This window comes from Ixodes scapularis, unplaced genomic scaffold (genome assembly GCF_016920785.2).
Source record: "Ixodes scapularis isolate PalLabHiFi unplaced genomic scaffold, ASM1692078v2 PGA_scaffold8__174_contigs__length_109621045, whole genome shotgun sequence".
NCBI lineage: Eukaryota > Metazoa > Arthropoda > Arachnida > Ixodida > Ixodidae > Ixodes > Ixodes scapularis.
This window is the reverse complement of record NW_024609883.1, coordinates 2,602,065-2,625,113: the sequence shown is the minus strand read 5'-3', so window position 1 is coordinate 2,625,113 and position 23,049 is coordinate 2,602,065. Positions and strand designations below refer to the sequence as shown.

At 46.3% G+C, this 23,049-nt stretch overlaps 1 protein-coding gene across 1 annotated transcript in view; it reads right to left on the bottom strand.

Moving 5' to 3' along the window:
• LOC8041303 (putative phosphoenolpyruvate synthase) overlaps window positions 1-23,049 on the bottom strand; it is a 394,011-nt gene that overhangs the window by 149,381 nt on the left and 221,581 nt on the right. Inside the window, exons 13-15 of the mRNA XM_040214093.3 lie at window positions 11,664-11,767; window positions 11,538-11,573; window positions 7,286-7,413 (exon numbers count right to left, since the gene is read on the bottom strand). Of these exons, the coding sequence (XP_040070027.1) occupies window positions 7,286-7,413; window positions 11,538-11,573; window positions 11,664-11,767 (268 nt within the window). The remainder of the gene's footprint in view (window positions 1-7,285; window positions 7,414-11,537; window positions 11,574-11,663; window positions 11,768-23,049) is intronic.

The window sequence follows — 23,049 nt, the reverse complement described above, 5'->3', positions numbered from 1 at the left end:
CTCACTCCTGAGAATTCTAGGCCGAATCTTCGAGAAGCCGAGTTTAGTAGATAAGGGAGCATAGCGGCGGTATTTCCGATTCATTCGCCGATTCTCTCTTGCAATAGTCAGTTGTCATGTCGACGCACCGTCGCTCGCTGCTGCCACCGTTGACACTCGCTGCTGCTTTCTTGACATGTGTTCTTCCTTTTGTATCTGGCACAAGTTCGCCGATTGAACCTTTCTTTTCAGTTCATTATTGAACGTCTCTGCCTTCATCCGTGAGATTTCTGGAGGAGGTGCGGGTTGTTGTGTCGTAAGAAACTATATTTTAGGGCATACAAAATACTCAATGTAAGAGATGTACATAAATACAAACTCTCACTTGAAATTTGGCGGCAATTTCAGCTCGATAAATCCCTGTTCCATGCTAAGTACCACGCGAAAGACAGCGCGTATAATATAAGGCGTCATTTATTATTATATTTGGGTTCGCGAACGAATTATGAAGACCAGAGGTTGAGTTTTTGGATACCAGACCATTTAAACCAGCACCCATATATTTTAGCTACATTGGATTGCATACGATCACTCTATCAATATAAAACAATATTGTAAAATAACATTTACTCACAGAGGAAAAGAACCAGATGTGTTTAAGCGAAATGATTAGAATGATAACTAGCCAATGTCGTTTCACGTTATGCTGTTCTATGATGTATATTTCTTTTGTTTTGTTTCGATTTTCAGTTTGGAGTCAAATTGTATCACTCCTCATTTGTTTTATTTTTTTCTACCGTTGATGCCATAAAGGTAGCATAGCCCTGTCAGTCAAGTATGCCTTTAGCCATGTTCCCTGAGACATCTCTGTACTGTTATGTCTTAAATAAAGGTATAAACAAAGAAAGAAACAAACAAACCTATGTGCGTTCCTAACACGCCCCCGAGTATCCGCCTAACCAGATTAATTTCAATCCCCGAAGAACCTCCTTCTGTGAAGCCAGACGAAACCCGTGCACGCCGTGCACAAGGCCAGCAGCAAGAATTTGGTCCATTTGCGAAACAACCAAGGAAGGAGTCACCGAACCGTTGGATTGTTTTTACCAGGTCTAGCCAACCGAGACTCCTGCTTCCGCATCCCACGTCGTGTTTCTTCCCGTTGCATCTCGTATTCCAACGCCCTTCCACAGCGAAGCTTACAAAGACGTTAACGACTGGACGCTGTAGTACGAGCGAGTTGCCCATCCCAATAGTGGACACCGGAGTAATGCCTGCCGAGGCATCTACGTCTCCCTCGAAGGAGCGGCACGTACCTGGTCTGAAAACTACGAGGCGACAATTACCACCTGGAAATCATTCAAAGAGGACCTCCGTTGAGTGCTTGAGGCCCAGCTGCAACGAGAACGCGCTGAGGACATGCTTCAGAGAAGCGTTCAAGGACCCAACGCGAGCACCGTCCGCTTTGGCGGGGACGTGCTTCGACTGAGCAGCCGAGGGGATCCCGACGCTCCAAATGAAAAGAAATCGAGAATCCTCAGTCAAAGAAAACAACTTTGGGGTCTTGTGCGCAGTTCGCCGGTAACCATCGAGTGATTCAAAAATTGAAGGAGGCCACGGACATCGAATTCGACCTCCAATCTAATACTGATTACGAACCAACGGGCAGCATTTACAACTCAGCTGACACGGGAGCTTCTTCGCCTCAGCCAAACCAGCCACCCAGTAACCACAGCTTACCACTCGCAAACCGACGGGCTCACGGAGAGGCTCATCAAGATCCTCGCTGACATGACTTTTTATGTACGTCGACGTGGAGCACAAGCGGTGGGACAAAGTGTTGCCGTGCGTCATGTTTGCTTATAATGCGGAAGTTTAAGAAACCCCGGAGTGACACCATTTCAGCTGTTGCAAGACAGATTTTTGCGCCGATGCTGCCCACATGAGCCATTTGATGATGGGACCGTACAGACTTGTACGTAATCCGTTACAAGTAACGAAATTACTTGTAATCCCTTACATTTATCAGTAATTTTGTAACGGAATAATTACATATTTTGTAGAGTAATTTTAAAGTAATTCCCTTACATTTTTGACGTAACGGATTCCTTGTAATCCGTTACATTTTTTTGTCAGGACACGCCCCCCCCCCCCCCCCCAAATTCTAAATAGTTTTTTTTTTTCATTTTTGTAAAGTCGAGCGCAGTGACACTGTCACGCGAATTGACCAGCGCAAAGTGAGGCTTGACACTCTTCAGTTCCGCAAAGCCTTTTCTTGCAACACCAAGCCCCTGAAACTATTTTTTTTTGACCCTAACAATAATGTAAAAAAATCCAAATAAACATTTCTACAAAAAAAAAATGGGGGGGGGGGGGGGGGCAAGTTATTTCAGGTGCTTTTTAGTCCCTTTGTTTTTTTCTTTGCGGTCGAAGACGGGGAGAGGAGAACACCAAGTGATTGTGCGCCTCTTCGAGAAGCTTGAGGCGGGAAGTGCACTGAAAAGAATTAACAATGTCCTTCTCGGTTATAGTGACTACGACCATTTTCATAATGTCACAACACGAGACAACGCTCCGTCTACCCTACCCTTTTTGTGAGTCAGCTTTTTGCGAGCACTTAGAAAATGGTAATAGTCTTCCTTTCTTCTTCGTCCTGCTTTGCCCCAGCAGGACGCATCCTATCTCAAGCAGATATTTTTACAAATAAAACATATTGGTGACTGACGTAGACTTGATATTCTGGGCTTGAGGAGAGGGTGAAATTCGTGAGGCGCCGCTAATTACTTAGTACTCTACCCTTTGCTGCCCGTGGCATTAGCGGACGTCTATCTGGAGAACACCGGAGTAAACTGCAGTCGGTTCGTGCACCGTGCGTTCTTGAACGGCACCAAGAAAGGTACACACGGCAAAAAGCACATTTACATTTCCTTGTTTTAACCGACGTTCTAATTAATTGTTATTATGAGTGTCCGTTGTTTTCTTTTATTACTTACATTTGTATACTGGAAACTTATTTTTATTCACCAACGTCTCAAGTGAGGCTCGAACTGTTCAGAACCAAAAGAAGAAGAATATCGAACCAAACCTTATTTATTATTTAATTGTCACCTTACTGTTACAACTATGTTTTGCTATTGATGACTTGTACAGCTTCGCGATTTAGGCAATGGAGAATTTTAGTAGATTGGTCCGATAACGATATCCGATACTTCGCCGCCGTCTTTGCGTATGCATCATATCGTAATAGGGTACCGTTATCGCGGGTATCGGAGGTATCGGAAGGATCTACTAAATCTCTCGAATAGCAAGCAATGACTGCAACGACGAAGCTTTGCTATACATTCGAGGTAAATAGTACTTCCCCTTGCTTCGCTGAAAAAGCTCAATGCAGAGCATGAAGCATTCGTGAGGAACAAGATGGCACTCCCATCCAGTGCCTCAGCTCAAATGGTGTTCAGCGTAGCAGTCGGCATACTGAGTAAGAAATAACGCAAAATGTCTGACGAGACTTTCGAGAGCCAGCAGGTTCTCAAAATACTCAAGGTCATTAAATGGAACACGTTGCAACAATAAGAACTTGAATAACCTTCTTCCCTTTGTTTCTTACTTGAGGACAATAATGTCAAAAGTAACGCCACGAAAGTAACGGATTACTTTTTGGAGTAACGGTTAGTTACTTTTATGAGAGGGTAATTGTAATTGTAATAAATTACAATTTAGCCTTGAGTAATTGTAAATGTAATTCCTTACTATTTTTCAGTAACGTGTACAAGTCTGGGACCGTAGACACCCAGGTTCTAAGTCTGCGAGCGGAAGAGGCGCGCCAGCTAACCCGACAGCGGATTCAAGGCCAACAACATGGCATCTCGACACTAGCCGGACCAAACTACCGTAGATGTTAGGTTCATTTTCAATCGGGAGAGAGTGTGGGTGTGGACAGCGATACGACACCGCAGCCTTAGCGAGAAGCTCTTGAAGGGCTACTTCGGACCGTACAAGGTGCTCCGTCGCCTTGGAAACCCGATCTACGAGTACTTTTAAGCGGAATACGGTCGTCAGGGCGCCGCCAGCCACGACCCGAGATGGTGCACGCCATGCGTCTCAAGCCGTTTTGTGCCCGAGAGGGCTCGGGCCCATTTATGGTTTAGACGGCCCCGCAGTTCATTGTATGCCGTTATTTACTGCGTGAATTTAATTAAAGGGACATCGGGGGCGATGCATTTTTTTTTAAACGAGGAGTAATGCCGCGTACGTGGCCGAGAAGAAATGCCTCTCCGTTCATCAAGAAGATTCGTGTTTACTCTTACTTACGCCTGGCGTAAAAGATAAAGAGGCCGGGATGACCTTGCCGAGGCAGCCTCGCCTTAGCTCATTCGCGAACAATATAGGCCGATTCTTGGAGAAGCCGAGTTTAGTAGATAAGGAGCAGAGCGCGATATTGCTGATCTATTCCACTGATTCCCTCTCGCTCATTGCCAGCTGTGACGCCGACGAAACACAGCTTGCTGCTGTCGCCGTCGACGCTCGCTGCTGCTTTCTCGGCGTGTGTTCTTCTCTCTTTTTTTCTGGCACAAGTTCGCCGATTAAACGTTTTTTCTCAGGTTATTATTCATCGTTTCTTCGCCTTACTGCAGAGTAGTATAACGGAGCAGACTGCCGCTGTACTCTCAACACCTGATGTTTTACCCCCGCCACAGATGGACTCGAGGAAGAGGTTCGGCTGGCACTAAGGGAGGAGAACACTACGTCAGCGTTCGGCTGGCAGTAAGCCTGTCCACTTGCGTTGCTGCACCTAACCGCGAATGCTTATGTGTCAGCCGTATAACATATTATACGTTAAATATTGGCGGCCTCTTTGGGCATTCTTCCAAAAGCGTTTAAATAAGGCTGAGTGGTGCTCCTAGTTCGGATGGTGCCTAGGGGCAGAATGACCCTTGGTCTTTCAGTGCCTGATGTGGGTGCTGCTCTTCGTTCAGGTGGCTAGGGCAGCTTAATTTGATACAAAAATTACCCATGCCATCGTCTCTTTGTCATGTGCGCGCGCTTCCCTTCAGCACCAGACGGATATAAAGACTTTGCGCCGAATTTCCTGGGGCACCGAAAGAGGGGAAGCGCATTTTCGTGCCGTTTCCACTTCGCCTTGGTCTGCGCGCTCTTTTTACAGCGCCTATTTCTGCTACTCTTTTTCTTGCCCCTTCCATTGCTCTGCTCTACGCGCCCTTTTTTCGCCACTTTCTTTTCGCTCCTCCCGTTCTTTCGTGGCTGGTCCGTAGCTCAGCCAGCAGCGCACGCGGCTTCCACGCCGGTGACGATGGTTCGATCCCCGGATGTGCTTGCTTTTCCTTCGAAAATGCTTAACGGTTGCAGACTGCCCAACCTGCACATTGCGAACTTACGCGCCTACTGAAGTTGATTGCCCCTCAAAAGCTATCGATCTCAAAATTAGCTGCGTGTTTGGTCATTTTGCCCAATGCGTTTATATGCAGTAGCTTTATAGGGCGCTTTTTGTTTTGGTTTTGCCGGCATGGGTGACCCTTACCTTACAGAAAGACGCAAATAACTTTCAACTATCTGGATTATGAAACGGAAAATTTGTTTCTAAAAACTTGAAATGAAGATCGCGGACAAAACCATACTTTCTGAAAATCTGAAATCCAGGTAGAATCAAGATAGATTCCCAATTCCGTAATCCAGATAGAGAAAAAGTTATACTGTTTTTTTTTGTCGGTTAGGTACATTTTCAGTGAATGAAGTGGATGGTAGCCATAGTTTAGGAGTGCCTAGGGCAGGGCTTTGTGTGTAAACAGGTTACGTCCACTATTGTTTGTTCTTTTGCGACCCTGCGGGCGCTTCCCATCAGCATCACCTGGATCCAGAGCATTTGCGCTGAATTTTCTTAGTCACCAAAAAGAGAAGCGCTTTCCTGCCTTTTCCTCTCCTCCTGGTCTCGCGCGCTCATTCTGAACTATCTCTTTATCCACCATTTGTTCTTGTTTTTTCCACCCCTCTCCACTCTGCGGGCTTTCTCACGCCACGCGCATCTGCTCCTCCCGACCCTGTGTGCTGGGTGTGTAGTTAAGTCAGCTGCGCACTCGACTTCCACGCCAGTGACCGGGGTCAGATCCCTGGTAGCGGTGTCGGTTCTTTTTTTGTTGATCTTTTCCCGGTTACGGATTGACTGGCCTACACATTTCATGCCTACGCGAGTCGTACGGTTGGATGGCTCTTTAAAGCTACCGCTTTAAAAACATAAGAAGAGACGATTGCTTCTTCGTGCCAATTGGGCCATGTCTTGCAGACTGCGCAACTGACACTGTTAGGACGAACACCGACATCGGCGCTTCTTTGCATCTTACATCTGAAAATTAACCAGGCAACACAAGAAGCGGGGCTCACGTGGGCAGTGTGCGGGGGCAGCCCCTGCAATACCCAAGTTGCGTCCCACGTGCCGGTGATACCCTGCAGCTTGTTCTAAAACAGTACAGATGAGTAGGTGCCGAGACGACTGCGGAGCGCGCGGAGGCGGCGGCGGACCTCCGCATAAAGAGCGCGGATAATGAGCACGGCTCATTATGAGAGCCACGCGAAGCCGCCGCCGCGCGCTCCGCCGCCGCCACGCCCGCCTCGCGCGCCTCGCCGGTCTGCGCATTCCAGAGGAGTGACGTCATAGCCGCGGCAGACGCACTGGCGCCGCCGCGTGCCCAGCTGTGCGCCTCCGTTGCGCAGTAGCCAAGTCTGAAGCTGCACCGGAGCCGCTTGATAGCGCCTCTCATTTTGTGCGCATAAGCTCACGCTACGTATATTTTGGCATAGCCGAGCTAAGCCACCGCAATGTTTTTCTTATTGGACCCAGAAATTTCTTATACACGTAAAATTTTTGACTAGGAAAAGAGATGATCGAAATGAGGACGGGCTGAATGATAACCACCGTCCACAGCAGGGCACCCTCACAGTTGCCTCTTCGCTCCCAGTGGCTGGCGTAAGCGATCATCTGACAGTAGCGACCCAATTAACAACTTTCAATCGCATGGGAAGTTGCAGTATGAAACACTATCAGTGACTGAACCGAGATTTATCGACCGGAAAACAACATAACACGTTGATTTTTCTGGAGTCGTAGCGCCAAAATAATTTTTTTTTAAATATATGACATATGTATCTGAGAGCGCCAGAGAACAAGCAAATCAAAGGTTGTCACCTATCACACGCTGTTTTCTTTTAAATAAAAATATAACTGGCCGTCTCGCGGGACTCAAATGGCATAAATTAAAACAAATTACAAATGGAGAAGAGGCTCATTTTTGCTTACCGACGGCAGATGAGCGCACGGCAAAGCGCTTCCTGCCAATCTGGTCGCCCATAGAGGCCCGCAGCTGTGTTTCAAGTTGGAGCACCAGGCCCGGTGGCATCTCGGCCCGCTCGACAGCTTCGCAGATCCTACGGAGAGGTTGAGAAAATTACGAGTTATTTCCTTCATTTTGTTTTGCAAATTAGGGAAACTGTGACAATAAGATAACCGTGAAAGAAGCTGGCGACCATATTGTCGCCCTTCTTAGCGAACCTGCGTTCCATATTACCTAAGCGCGGTGTTTAGTAACCCCACAATAAAAAGTAAGTATAAAAATATATGGTTTGAAATATGCTTAAACAAACTGCTCGTGTCTACTGATTCAACTCGTTTACATTTTATTTGAACATAGCCAGCCATAGCAAAATGTAATATCCGATGCAAGTCAGGTCCCTATGCGTCAACTTCCGGAGTACCACAAGGATCCATCCTCAGACCCTTGCTTTTTAATATTTTTTTGTAAACGGCATTGTTTTAAGTTTAAGAAACTCGTAGTTGTGTCAGTTTAGTGATGACTCGAAAATTCATTGCGCTATCCGCTTGTCTGATTACTGCGAATTGTTGCAGAATGACTTTGATGAAACTTATCTTTCATGTCACACAAACCTGCTGGCCTTAAATCTCACAAAAAGCAAACAAAAAAAAAATGAGGTTTTTTTTTCTCGCCTAAGGTTAATATTATTGATCATTTTTTACACATTAAATGCCTTCGACATTAATTTCCTTCCGTTATACGTGATGTTAGTATTTTTGTTGATATATACCAGACTTTTAGGGATCATGTTTGTAAACTAGTAATGATTATTTACACTGGCTAGTCCAACTTAACGCATTATCACACGCAAATTCCACTGTTACTTTTGCATACTACGCCTAATTTTCTCGCCAGTTTTATCTAGGTTAAATATTAGATATTATATATTAGAATCCGTGCAACGACACTTTGTAAGAGTTGTATATGATCGCCATATTAGACGGAAAATGTCGTGCGTTTTTAGTCACTCTTGGTCTTTCGCCTTTTTCGGATAGACGTGTGGTTCTCGATGGGGCTCTTCTTTATAACGTGCTCAAATTTGTTATTCATCTTGCACTGCTGCTAAGTCTAATCTCATTTTAGGTTCCACCACAAATTAGATCCATCTTTTTTACCATTCTGACATAATCTGGCCATTTACTGACACGCGTGCAGCTTATGCGCGACAGGTTAATTAGTCCTGACGTGGACTCTCGTAATTTGGAGGAGTTCAAAATGAATGTATTGTACAATTTTTCAGAGTAGTCATCTTTTTGTCTTTCGCCTCATGTGTGCGCTGCCCTCCTAAAGCCTGCCAGGTGTTCGGGAGCACAACTACATGAATACTTTGTTATATTGAGTGACACTTAACCGTTCGCTTCATTAATCGGTTGCAAAATGTCAATTAAAATATACAACTACGGCCAAAAGGACAGAATGCAGCAGGTCGTTGTGCATGCGTTCTTTCTATTGGTGGTGCCTGTTTCTGCGGAAGGCATGTACTGCGCCTCACGTCCAAATGTAAATTGATTTTTTTAAGCGACAGCGTAAGATAGGAAGCCTCAGCAGACTCTTGTTTCTCGATTTAGACTTAGTGCTTAACGCCGGTATGCCCCGTGACATCATAACGTCAAATCATGTAGTATCACGTGATGCCACGGTATTAGTGATGTCACAGCCTTATGTGACGTCATGGTGTCAGGTGACACAATGTCAACTGCCACGTGACATATATTGTTATGACGCACCACAGGGTCAAGTGAAGTGATGCCACAATTTTCCGACAAAATTTAGCCACGTTCCGATTGAAAGTGGTTCTCGCAAAAGATGATATCAAGCTCGCGCTCCTTCCTTGTATTAAATGAAATGTCTAAGCGAGGTAATGTTTTGGTGTTTCAATGTAGTGACGTTGCAGCTCTAGAGTGCGCACGTTCAATTAAGGCCCGAGCCGAAGAAACGACTTGGTCAACACTTCAGCTTGGGGAGTTGGTGAATCATGGTAAAACTTCACAGCGCACAAAAGAAAACCATCAAATTTAGTGCGTAAGAGTAAAATATAGCAGAGATGGTGTTTAATCTATACCAGAGTTGACAGTCAGCGCTGCGTGAGTGTTGTTTCTTTGTGTGAATGTGATTTGATGGTTGTCTTTTGTGCGCTGTAAAGTATTAAAACAAAGAAACGAATCAATTTGTCAAAAAGCTTGTTTGCCTACATAGCAAAAACGGTATTTGCGGAACTCGCGCAAATTTCCAAGCCCAGATTTTTTCCGAACATGTTAATTTGCATGAAGTCGCCCACGTCCATATAAAAAATAGTTGATATCACACTGTATTTTATAAGCTTCAGTGAAAGAAATGTCTGCGCTTCATTCACCAATTGGTACGAGTGCATTTTAGATTTCTGGCAGACCATAACGTACTCTCGCCGTGTGACGCACGATCTCTTTTTATCTTACATATCACTCAAAAACAACGAAGTTATTTGTAGAGGGCTGAGGCACGTGTGGGTTGTCCGCGGTCGTAGGAGAGGTAAATGCACATTTGAACATAAAATATACATAGATTTGGCACTGTAGCAATGCACATACCGTGGAGTAAAATAATTGCATATCCCGGTAAAACACGCACTGACATTTATTATAGGAAGATAGCATACGATGACAGCATCAACAAGATACAAAGTATAGCATATGTTGAAAATCCGTGGTCTAAGAAATATTTTTGAAAGTTATGAAAATTTCTACAGCGTTCTCAGAAATGCCGGTACCTTGCGGAAGCCAATTCTATTCTTAAATTACTATTGCGAAAAAAAAAGTTTGAACCCTTTTTTAAGCACGAGAAGAAAATGGCCGACCCGCAGAGGAAATTTCTGGCTGCGGGGGTCGATCTTTGTTTCAGTTACAGAAGGACGACAAGATGGAATGTTTCCTTTTTTTGTTTTTTTTTTTAATAACGTGAACAAGAGGCAGGCGGTTTCGATAGCCTTGCTCACTCTGTGCATTCAACTTGAGTATTGCACAGAGGGGAACACTGAATAAAAACAAGTATCTTATTATATAGGGTGTTGCTGCAGAGATTTTCATAAATCGTAAACAACATATTAGAATTAAAAAAAAAAAAAAACTACACGGGAACAATTTGCCAGGCACAGCGGATGTCAAATGATGCAAAAATAAACACTAATTAAAATATATATTTACCTACATTTGACTAATTACATTTTTAATAATGAATCAACCATATGGTTCAAATGAGAAACTTGCTGAGCGTCTTCAAAAACCGTTAAATAAGTTCAATTTAGAAAACATTTATACACCTTGTCAGTTCAAGTTTCCTCTCGTGCAGCCGGAGGAATGCCTGCGATGAGGAAAGGCGGATGATAGGAAACTCATCCGAGTTTTCACATCACCAGCCTCCCTGTATCTTGGTGAGTCCGGCTGCCGCCGACGCACTGCTATACCCAATTCGTAAGTACAGGAGGCGGCTGTCAGCGTTGCCTCGACAGGTGTACACGAGGATAGATGGTGGCAGACACAACTACAAGTTCAAAAAGGAAAACCCCGAGGCTATTCGCGTGGAGCCGCTCTAACTAAGCAAACGCTGTCGGCGCCAAGGCCTTCCATTTTCGCGCAATAAGATACATTTCCCTGGAAAGAATATTCAGCACCCGTGGAAACTTCTCATTAAAGCATGCTCCTCACGCACACCACTCGTCATTCGGATAAATCATGTGAGCAAATGAGTGTGTCCTGTGTGCAACGCCTCCGAAACCACCTAACGTTTTCCGTAACCAAGCATAATTTACCGTAGCGCGCGTATAAAGCAAGCCCAACGCATTTTGAATTTTTTGGGTTTACCAAAAAGATAAAGACGAGTTTTCATTTTTTTTTTTATGTTTTGAACGTTTCACTCTGTCGAAGACTTTAGCTAGGTCCATGAATACAACGTGAACCTGACCCCGCCTATCTAAAACTTCAGCGATGGCATGCACTGTCAAATGCCATAGGGCAGCCCATATTGCGTTTTCGCGAATGCACCATATGGGGTACCTGAGTGAAGTGAGTGGACAAATGCTTATGCCTTACTGAAACATCGATGAAAAAACGAAAGCTAAGAAAAATAAATTTCTATTGCTCTTTTATTATTAGCGTAAGTACAGTGATGAAGAGTAATTTGTTATCTGATTACCTAGACACTCACCTGATTGATAGGGCTTTCTTCTGGTCAATGTTTAATCTGTCCCAAATGAAAGAAGATGTATTAGAACCATGAAACAGCGCACACAAACGCTCTCAATCCAAATGAAAAACAGTGGAACAATCCAACCTGTGGTAGGTGTCCAGTTCCTTCATGCAGGTCGCTAGCTTGTTGTGGTCACGTAAGTCGTCGTAAGCTCTTGTCGTAAGCACAACCGCGCCTGGGACGACGAACTGCATTGACATGAAATAGCCGACACATGTACAACGTTGACGTACTAAGACGCTCAAACTTAAGCTTCAGAGCTGAATCTCATTGTGCGAGTGAGATAACGGTAATTCTGAAAGGAATTTCCCATGTTATTACTACGATCCAGATGCATTAAAAAATTGTTTTGGTTTTAGAAACAGCATTGATCACATTATAATACATTACGATATATGAATGTTTTTGTTGTTCCCGTTATATATCAGAGAGAGAATAAGAGAGAACCTCCAAGAAGGAGGAAATAATCAACCACTTTACGCCCTGGTGACATAACAGAAAAACACCTAACTGAGCACCGGCTTGGCAGTCTGCGCGCCTGACAATACGGTTTCGTTCCAAGGCGCTACTTGCCAGCAAAGAAAAGCAGTGCCAAACTGCTTTTCTTCGGCGTTTCATTGATTATTTCTTAAGCTCGCCACATGATTGCCAAAATGATCAAAGTTGAGCCACAGGTCCCGCAAGACCCCGCATGAGCCACGGTTGCCGCGAAACACCAGGCAAGATAACGACACGACAGCCGACAACTGATCGGGTGTTTGTCTTTATCTTTGACAGTGAAGACCTTGGACGAGCCAAAATTGCTGCCAAACACCCTGCACGATGGCAACGTGATCGCCAACAACGGATCTGGTGTTTGAAAACAAAGGATCTGGGGGGCTAAGCTCGGCGCGGCGAGATCGAGGCGAGTTCTCCGCCAAACTCGCCGACCGCCGCGATTGGTCGGCGCCGTGCATGACGACACGCCCCGACACTCCCTAGATCGTGACGTTAAACGGAGGGTTTGAGGCGGTCGGAGAGTAGCATATTCAGAACTCGCGGCGAGATGCGGTGACGTCATTGTGACGTGGCAGAAGCCGCCGCGGATCAGAAAAGCTCGCCGGCTCCGACCTAGGCGAGTTTAGGCGAGTTGGGTGCGAGATCAGGGAGAAGCGTCCAAAATGGCAGCGTTTTCGTTCGTGTTTTGCCGTCGGCGTAGGTATTTAAACCACGCCAATGTGTTTGACATGGACGACGTTGATTTTCAACAACACTATCGCCTCTCGAAAGACGTGGTAAGGTGGCTGTGCGATGAACTGCGTTGCGAACCGGGCTTGAGGCGATGGAGCCGTGAATGGACTGTTGTCCCCGTCGTGAATCCTACATACAAAATCTACAAAGTGAAACCTAGAAACAAATGTGTTTTTACGGCAATCTGCAACCAGGAACGCAATTTATCATTACCTACAGGCTTTTAAAATTATTTTGATGGGTTGCTGCGCTGCGTAGATGCAAGATAAACGCCCTTGATAAAATTGAAACTAAAACAGATGATAGAAGAAAAGCAATGTACATGAATGGCGCAGACTAACAACTGTGTGGTTTCTTTCTCATCTTTCTCCTTCCACACCGTATTTTGACAAAAAAAAATTGGCCGTTGGAGAACATGCCAGAACATTGCGACATTGTTACCTACTGTAGATAAGCAATTTAGCCAGTGCAGTATGACTGCTAGCCTAGGGTTTTTAACGTGCAGCACGCAGTAGTGATACACGACCGCATGCCGGTACGATGTTCATCCAGATCGACACGGGCAGTGGTGGGTTTGAATCCACGATCCTGGGTTCTGCAGCGCGAGCTTTCGCTCCACGTGCTGCACGTTGAAAAAAAAAAAAAAAAGAAAAACACGATGTGTCTGTGTGGCGGTGTGGGGGGACAAAGATGAGAAAGAAATTACACAGTTGTTTGTCTGCGCCATTCCTGTATGTTGTTTTTCGTCTATTTTCTGCTTTAGTTTCAATCTTTATCAAGAGCGTTTTTCTTGCATCTACGTGGCGCAGCAAACCATCACAATGTCTAGACAACTAGGCCATGTCCAAGCAATGTTTGTATAATTAGCATCCCCGCTGTTACCTATTCTTATTTGTCATTTACGATTTAAATAAGGAAAATTGGGCTGTATGTATGTTTATACTGCCGAAAACGTCGTCTGCCTCAACGGGGGCGATTCTCCGAGGAATTCAGCCAGTGCCGTACAACCGCTAGCCTGGGGTCTTTAACGTCCATCCCGCAATAGTGATACACGACTGCACGCCGGTACGATGCTCATCAACATCGAAAAGGGCAGGGGTGGGGATTGAACTCAGGATCCTGGGTTCTGCAACGGACCTTTCGCTCGACGTGCTCCGAGCTGGTGTGCGCTAGCCCAGCCGGCCACCGATCCCCCGATTTGAATAAAATAAAAACCCTTCACAGTGGAGCGTAGGGAAAAATCGGAGCTACGCTGGGGAACTCGCCGCCGCCGGGGGGGTCGGAAATGTAAGAGGGGGAGTGGGAAACTCGCCGGGGCGGAGTCAAAAGAAGCTCCTCCCCTCCCTCGTGATGTGGCATCGGAGAGATTCCCGCCAGAGGCGAGCTTAGCCCCCCTGGTGTCTGAAGCACGTGTCCGCGATTAAACACACTTCTATTGATTGTTTATACTTTTTGGGGTGATGGATTTTTACGATGCTCTTTCTTCTCTCTATCTCAGTAAATATAGTTGTGAGTAGCGCCTCTATCCTGTATCTACTCTCTTCCCTCTACGTGTGCGCTAACACTGTTTATATGTTTAGTTACCAACTAGCCCCAATTAGCTGCCCTTTTATCGTTCCCGTTTGCCGCTAAAAGCGCACACTTCCTGCATTGCGTTTTTGGTTTGCAGACCTCTTCACTACGCAAACCGGGAAGAGGGAAAGTGCGCCAGCCTATACTCCGTCCACGCCTAAGCCGGCCTTGCGGCGGTATCTCTCAGCTCGTCAAACCACTCAACCACTTGGAGAACATAATAGCGCTTCACGACAGGGCCGAAAGGTAGGAACGAGACAGCACAATGCGCTAACTTCAACTGGTTTAATCGTCAGAAAATCAAAGGTATAAATACTCTGCATCATCGCGCCATTCAACCAATCCCAAGCCACGCCACTGATCGCAGTGGCGTGGCTTGATCACTGACGATTAAACCAGTTGAAGTTAGCGCATTGTGTTGTCTTGTTCCTACCCTTCGTCCCTGTCGTGAAGCGCTATTATGTTCTCCAAGTTTCAGTACCAACTCGCCCAAGAATCCGCATCACTCAACCATCTTCGTTTACCACCTGAACTCGCTCTCTGCTCGTGGGTATTAGCAAGGCCGTGTGCCCTGCAGATAGATAAACGCTCGACTGGTTCAAAGAGCGCTCAGCTTTCACCACATTGTCAGCGGCGCTTATATGCATCAACGACCGACCTGGGTGCACCAGCCAGCAGTCCGCTTTGTGAAACGTGGCCAGAAATGGTTCAACAATTGACGCGTCAAAAGTAAGACACTTCGGACAACGTTATTCTATTAGAAAATACTGTTTTTTTTTTAAGAAATAAATGGTCTAATGCGCACTCTACTTAGCGGTTCTGAAAGATAACAGCGATCTGCTGTATGGTCTTGTCTTCTTGTCATCAAGGTACTAATCGAAGTGAAAAAAGATAATCACGGACTAGTGGGGATGTAGTGACGAAGACTTCATCAAAGTGAAGAAAGAAACATTGGACTTTGGTGATCATGTTTGTTTACGAACTCACAATCGAAGCTCATGGAAGAGCAGCGCACTCGTAGAAACCGTGGGACAACAGCGATCTGTGGTTTGTCGCACTTGTAAATTAAGCGCCACCATGGCGGCAACCTTGTTATTTAGTGATCGCACCCTCTTTTCTGGCAGGAGCTCCATGCGGCGCACGAAGTCCGTCAGCGTCGGTTGATATTTTCGTGGCGTATACCAGCGGTAATTCCACGGTACTCTTTCAACAACGCAGGATGTACTTTTAGATGGTTGACAAGGGGCGTTGTCGTACCTGTGGGCGTTTTAAGCGTTGACTTGCATGCCGTACATTGCGCCATCGATGCCGTCACTTTCGCAAACTATTTCCAATTAGGACTCTTCTTTCTTCGTTTTGGTGCCGTTTCCCGTTCGTTCTTCCGCTTCGCAGACGGCTCCCCGCAGTCACCTCCATCCGACATAACACGGGTAGGCGAACGCGAGGTGAGCACAGTTTAAAATGTCTGGTGTCACAGGGGAACAGAAACTTGCAGATTACCGTTACCGACAGCAGCAGTTTAGGTTGAAGCCGCCATGCAGCTATATCGCTGTCAATGGGCCTTGCTTACCGCAAGTGAAACCGAAAGAAAAACTTACGCTTGCGAATACGTTGTTGACTATGCGGAGGGCAAGTTCGTCTGCTTCTTGCGCAGGGGGTAGCGGTGACGTCAGAACGCCGAGCCCTGATTGGCTGATCGCGACCCCCTATCTGAGCGTCGTCTGCTCCTTTGCAGCGTCGTCTGCTCGCAGCGTCGTCTGCGTCTGTCTTACCTTTCCTGCGACTTTCGGAAGTGCAGAGGCCAGATTCACGAAACGATCTTACGCCAAAAATATGCGTAAGACAAAACTTGAGAACAAATTCGTATTCACGAAACGAAATTTTCGTAAGTTTTGCGCAGGTTACGACGAAATCCTACGACAGCTCCGAAGCTGTCTTACGCACTTCTTACGATCAAATCAGCATGGCCGACAGCGTCGCGGTCGCGACGACCAACGTACGTTTATTTTTCTACGTGCGCTTCTCACGCGTCCCGACTTCAAGCAGCAAGAAAAAAGTAAAAGGTACTTGAAACAGACCACGACGAACAAGAACGCTGGATCCACAAACACCCGTAAAAAGCTCCAAGGGCCACGATTCCACCGCCAACGACCAAGCGAACACGGCAGATAGGCCTAGCAGGAACTCCGACTCGGCGACCGTCTGCCCACGACCGGCTGGCGTGCTGAATGGAATATGCCTGCGCGACCCTTGTGAACCCTTCCCGTCTTATACTTTGATCGCTGACCTCGATATTAGATTAAGAGGTCAATCTCTTCCTCTTGTCATCTCCTTGTTTTCCGAGGCAACGGTGACTCTCGCCGGTAAAAAAGCGGTGAATCTTCGACAGACGCAGGAAATTTAGGTAAAGCAATCATCGCTTTGACTAGCAGACGTAAAGCAGACGAAGTTAACTGCGCCAACCCGCCGACGCTGTTAAAGAGTGAGGAGTCTCGCCGCACACGAACGGAGGGAAAATGTATTTGGGAGGGAACTTGCGGACACTAACACGCTCCCCCCCCCCCCCCCCCCCCCTTTCTCGGTTCTTAGCAAAGAAACCTCGGCGCCTCGGGACACCTCGCCAGTGAGTCCTTTGACTTCCCTCCTTGATGCGCGTCTGCTAGTTGTCAGACAAAAACAACGTACCGCTCGAGTAATTTCGTCTGCCCTGTCTGAAAGGCGAAGTCGAGCTCGCTCGACTTCCGAAAGTCGCAGGAAAGGTAAGACAGACGCAGACGACGTTGCGAGCAGACGACGTTGCAAAGGAGCAGACGACGCTCAGATAGGGGGTCGCGATCAGCCAATCAGGGCTCGGCGTTCTGACGTCACCGCTACTTCCTTTCTCATGCGCAGAAGACGAAAATGAACCCACTTGCGAGGCGTATTCGATTAATATCGAATATTCGTGTTACGACGAATATTCGGAAAATACCAAATACTCGGTTTACGAATCGAATACGAATATTAAATCTACAATAATCGACTCGTATTCGAAATTTAGAATATTCGCCCACCCTTAGTAAAAATCGATTAGAAACGCTCGAAGCTACGAATAGTTTTAGAAATATGTAATTTAAAGGGAAAATATTCCTTAAACGTAGAAGAATAACGAATGTAAAAAGGATTAGGCAGCACTTCGCCAGCTAGTGGGTGTTGTGAATATTAACTATCCAGCTTAGTTTCCAGCTTCCAATTACCCTGTATGGTTGCCAGTATACAAAATTCAGTTACGCTCTCGTTTTCGTAATCCACCACTAATGTAAAAATTCATAATTTGTTTTTGTTAGGAACGTTACGAACCGATTGCCTCGGCGAAGTGAGGTCAGACACCATCTATAATTGAGATCGTCTACTATTTCCACTTTGAAGCCGTTTACAACCCTCCTTTCGTTTGCAAATCTTATGTTACTTTGTTTTCATGTACAAGCTGGCATTGACCGGTGAATGGAGGAGTACTAAGGATACCTCTCGCTATTTTACGTTGGTGACACATTCTGGCCAATATATTGCCTTATTGTGAGCTCGGGTCAAAATGTCTCATTATCGGATCAAGTGCTAGAGTTCGTGCCACGTCCAGCCAGCAGGCGAGAACGCTTTGGCTCCCGAACAAAGTGGAAGCCCAGGAGACGTATGGTGGGCTGCCTGTAGTTTCCTGTGGAGTCGTTCCAACATGACATTTGCTGCTCTATTGTAAACAGTAGAGCGGGAGCAGCCGAGGAGTGACATCTGTTGTTCAAACAAGGCACATTCATATTGACGTCCTCGGCTTGTCGGTGCTGCATATATTACAGCCAAGCGGCTTACACAAGAAAATTGAAAGTTCTAGCTACCGTCTTCGCCGTGATACAGAGGGAGACCTCTGGCCACCGGCAGAAACTATCCGCACAGGTTAGTACATATGCGCTGCCGCGTGACGTTGATAAATATCCACACAACCCCAATTATTTTGAAGTTGGCATGGGACCCACGATTTCCAGGTTAACTTGCTCGGAGTAAAGCGACGGAAGTGGAAACTTTCCGTACGGTGTTAATGTGCGACGCTACTGTCTAGAGCGTTGACGGGCAAGACAGGAGCGTGCCAAATCACAAGCGTTTAATATTAGCCAAACAATACGGCTCGTGATCAACGTCTACCTTGCTCGGATGTCAAGGTGTACAAGCAAATTAATTGAGAGGAACAAAGTTCAACGCAGAATTCGTGGGACGTATGGCCAAATGATTGCCGTGGACGTATCACAAACGAGAAAGAGACCGTGATCCGAAAGTATATACACTAGATTGAAGCCCGTCATAATTTTGTTGGGCCTCTTTCAGTTCAAAATGGTAAACAAGATTTTCTCCAGATCAAGAGCGTTAAGGTCTAGAGGAGATAAGTTATCCGCACCATTATTGTGTTCTTCCTTCCCGTGGCGTAAATCGTTTGTGAATTGCGCGATGAAGGAGAGGTGGAGAAATTCGCGATTCGACTATTTTGGCTTAATGACTGAATAGCATGAGGAAGTGGCTTGTGGTCAGTCGCTATAAAAACACGTCCGTCCTTCTACGAAATGTCTGAAATGCTATAAAGGTTAGTAGCCAGCCAGCAACTGTCTGCCAAAGTGCTGTAGTGCTTTTTCGCGCCTTCCAGTTTTTAAGGGAAACAAAGATATGGTAGACCAGCTGCTGCTCATCTTCTGCTGCAAGACGCCACTAAATGCGGAGATGGAGGCATTGACCACCAGGATTGTCTGTGCGTCAGGTAAAGGGTGGACACGCTTTGTTGCGCCAGTGAGTTTTCTTATTAGCCTTTTGAAGGCGAGTGAGACCGCAATCCGAAAAGGATATATATCCTTAAATATGATGAATGTGACAACTTGACGACTAGTTTAAATTTCGTCGTCATTTTGTTGGTCCTTTGTCAGTTTAAAATTGGTATACAAGGTGTTCTCCGCATGAAGAGTGTTAAAGGGGCACTGAAGCCGATTCTGAGATCGTCCTTTTGTGGTGACAACTTAACCTAGACGCTCTAAGCATGCCAACAAACCCGAAACCACAACCGTGCGTAGCTTGTTTCCTCGTTAAAAGTGTGCTCGAAGATCGCGACATGCCCTTTTTGGGAAGAATTTTCTTCCGAGTGAAGTGGTCGACGAAGGGCGCTTGTCTGCGAGTTAGCAGCGATGGCTTCTTCCGCGGAGAAAAAGAGGAGTCTTATCCGTATGTGTACGTATCAAACTTTCTTCGAAACAAGTTATAATAAAATCGTTCGGAACCTGCATTAGGGCTTTCGTTGGTCCACACAGTGCAATCGACGAGAAAAAAGATTCCACGTGTTTTTCTATTGCCCTGAGATGATTAGGCGGTTTTGTAATGTAGGACTTGGTATATGCGGGGACTAACACATTTTAAACAATATAAGATCAAAAACGACCTTTTTCAAGAATGACTTCAATGCCCCCTTAAGGTTCAAAGGAAACAAGTTATCAGCAGCATTGCCGCCTTCCTCTTTCACTTGGCTGAAGTCGGTTGTGAATTCCGGGAGGGAGGAGAGGTGGCGAAGCTCTCTGGTAGTGTGATTTTGTTTGAGAGGCTGAATAGCATAAAGAAGCGGCTTGTGGTCAGTCGTCATAAAAAACGTCCGTCCCTCTACAAAATCTGAAATGCTTTAAAGGCAAGTAGCCAGCCTGCAACTCTCTTCCGAAAGTGCTGTTGCGCATTTCCGTGTCTTCCAGCTTATAAGCGAAGAAAGATATGGTAGACCAGCTGCTGCTCATCCTCTGCAGCAAAACGCCACTAACTGCGGAGATGGAGCCATTGACCATCAAGCATGTCTGTTCGTCAGGTGAAGGGGTGGACAAGCATTGTAGCGACAGCGAGTTTCGTCATGAGCATTTTGAAGACGAGTGCTACGTCAGAAGGCCAATCCCAAGGTTACTTCTTTGTGGTAGAGGTGCAGGGGAGAGCTTCTAAGAGCACCGCACACTGTCGCGAAAAACGCCTGTAGAAGTTGACCAAGCAAAGGTATAGCCGTAGTGACCGTTTCGTCGGTGGTGTGTAGTTCATAATAATTTTGACTTTGTGAATGACTTCATTACTTGGTAGGTGATTTGATGACAAAGAGATTCTAGTTGGGAGCCCAATTAGCATCATGTATTCGCAAAGCCTGCTGAAGGGCTGCACCAACTGGTCCTGGGGCTTATCAGGGACTTTACTGTCGACTAGACGGTAGTCAAGGTTGTCGGCAGTGTGTTCGAAAGCGCCGGAGAAGAAAAAAGACGTCCGGCTCAGAGCTTAGACAAAAGGCATATATTCTCTTATATCGCGCGGCTCCCGAGGCCACGTGGTAGCGTGAGCTGGCGCGCTCACCGGCACTGCGCCCGGCGCAGTGGAGCCTTGGTTGTTTACTCTGGAACAACATTCACCCTGGTATTTTCTACAACCCGCATGGTTGTGGCACCTGTCGGCTCTGCTACAAGGGAAACAAAGCAGGCTTAGGTTGACAGCATCTCTAGGACGTTAAAAAATTTGGATAATATTTCCAAGTCCAAAAGGCATCCGAACCTATTTCAAGAGCCCAAAACGTGTAGTTATTGCAAAGTAAAGGATGTCGCCAGGCTCCACGGGAATAAAATGATATGCCTTGGTAAGGTTGATATTAAAATATATAGTTCTTCCCGATAGAAATGAGATGCGCTCGTGGACACAGGGAATGTTGTAGCGGCAAAGTACCGTCACCCCGTTGAGGGTGCGATAGTCATCACACGAGCACAAGTCGCCGGTCTTTTTGGGCACAATGAGAAGTGTGGATGACCAAGACCTAGACGAGGGGCGCAGAATGCCAAGGTGAAGCACGTGTTAAAATACCTTCTGGGTCAAAACGACGTGGCCGGCAATGAACTCGCGGTCTCGTCGGGAAAATATGATGGGTTGCATTACGCTTCCCGACTTCATCGGTGTTTCTAAGCTTGATTAAGTCGAGACACATGTCGAGCAGGCGGGTGATCTTAATAGGCATTGGTCTCGTGAAAGAAGGACTACGCTCTAGGGATTGGAATGATATCCGCGACACCTACAGTATGTGTGGATGCCTCTATGAGGCGCTTGTTGGGCATGTGCACCGGTACACACTAAAAATTTCAACACCCATGTTCGTGTTAAAAGGGTGTTTTTCCGAGCTCACACCCTTCCTACACCATTTTTACATGATTTTTGAATATTCAAGGGTGTACGGAAAGGCCTACACCCTTCGTACATCCTTTTTACACCCTACGGCTACCGAAATCGTGTTAAGAGGGTGTTGCGGTGGTACACCCATGATTTCCGAATCGTCGAACTCGGAAACCGCCGAATTGCAGACATACGCGCCGACAGCAGAAGTCAAGAAGCAGCCTGCTCAATAGGTGACCGGCGTTTGGCAGCAACCTCAAAGAACTCTGGGTAATATTCACTTCCGGTTCGTAGCTAGCAGCAGACGCAGCCCCATGACGGCTACGGAAGCGTGTGCCGGTGTTGAAACCCGATCAAATCCGGGCCACCTTCCTCTGCTGCTGAGTGACTTACACACTTCTGAAGGTCTCAAGTTACTTCTACGGATATGTTAAGTACTAATCGGTACGCAGAAGCATCGAGAACGGCCACGAAAGCGCAGAGCTAGTGCGGCCGGCGGCAAGCTGCACTCGCACCGCGCTTTCCGGATCTTCGCATGAAAACTCAGGTTAGATGTTTCGTTTTCCTTTTGAGCCAGCGTTTTTCATTTGGGTTCTGTTCATTTTTGATGGTTACGTTAGATCACATCACCGACTGAAATAGGCGCGAATGTAAGCCGCAAGACACGGAGAGCTGAAATGCCCGGTCGGAGGTCTGGCATACTTTTCTCATTTTGTTAGAACACTAAGCCTGGGTAAGAAAATCGTCAGGCAATCAAAAGTTTAAGACGGGGAAAGAAGTCGGTCAGACGGCGTTTCAAAGTCAGCTAGTATGTTTTCTCGGGTGACTAAAACGCCACTTCCGTGCGAAAGTTTAGTTTCGACGACATCTGACTACGTGACAATCCTTGCTTTTTAACACTCGCGCGTTTTTGGTACTTCAACTAAGTTGTCCCCCGTGAACTACAATAAGCCCCCCCTCCCTTTCCCCCTTCCCGCACGTTTTTTTTAATGATGTCGAGTAAGAAAGCATACACAAACGAGCACCGATTTTGATATGAGCTACGCAGGGTCGTACTACTGCTTTATTATCCGTCAATATGAAGGTGCTGCCCATTTGCTTTTGTTTCCTTATATTACAAAAAGCTGACCTGCTTTTTTTGTTTATTTATATTGTAGCAAGCCACCCATCCACGCCGCTTCCCGGGAACAGTCTGCGGCGGCTCATCACAGAAAATGTTAATCCGAGCTGTCGATGTAACAATTAAACGGCCTGGCAATGGCACTGTATGTTGACGAAACGTCGTGCCATGAACTGATTGCCTGCTAGATCGCATCCCGCGTTCTCGCAGATGCCTTGTACGACAAGCAGTGCTCACCCCTTCGTGGAATAATCGAGACGCTTTTGGTGGGTGCCAAAAGACTGTTAGAGATCGTTATTTCCCGCTGGCCCTACGCGAAGAAAGAGAGAACACGTTGTACTGGCCTGTAACAATATTGGCCGCGCA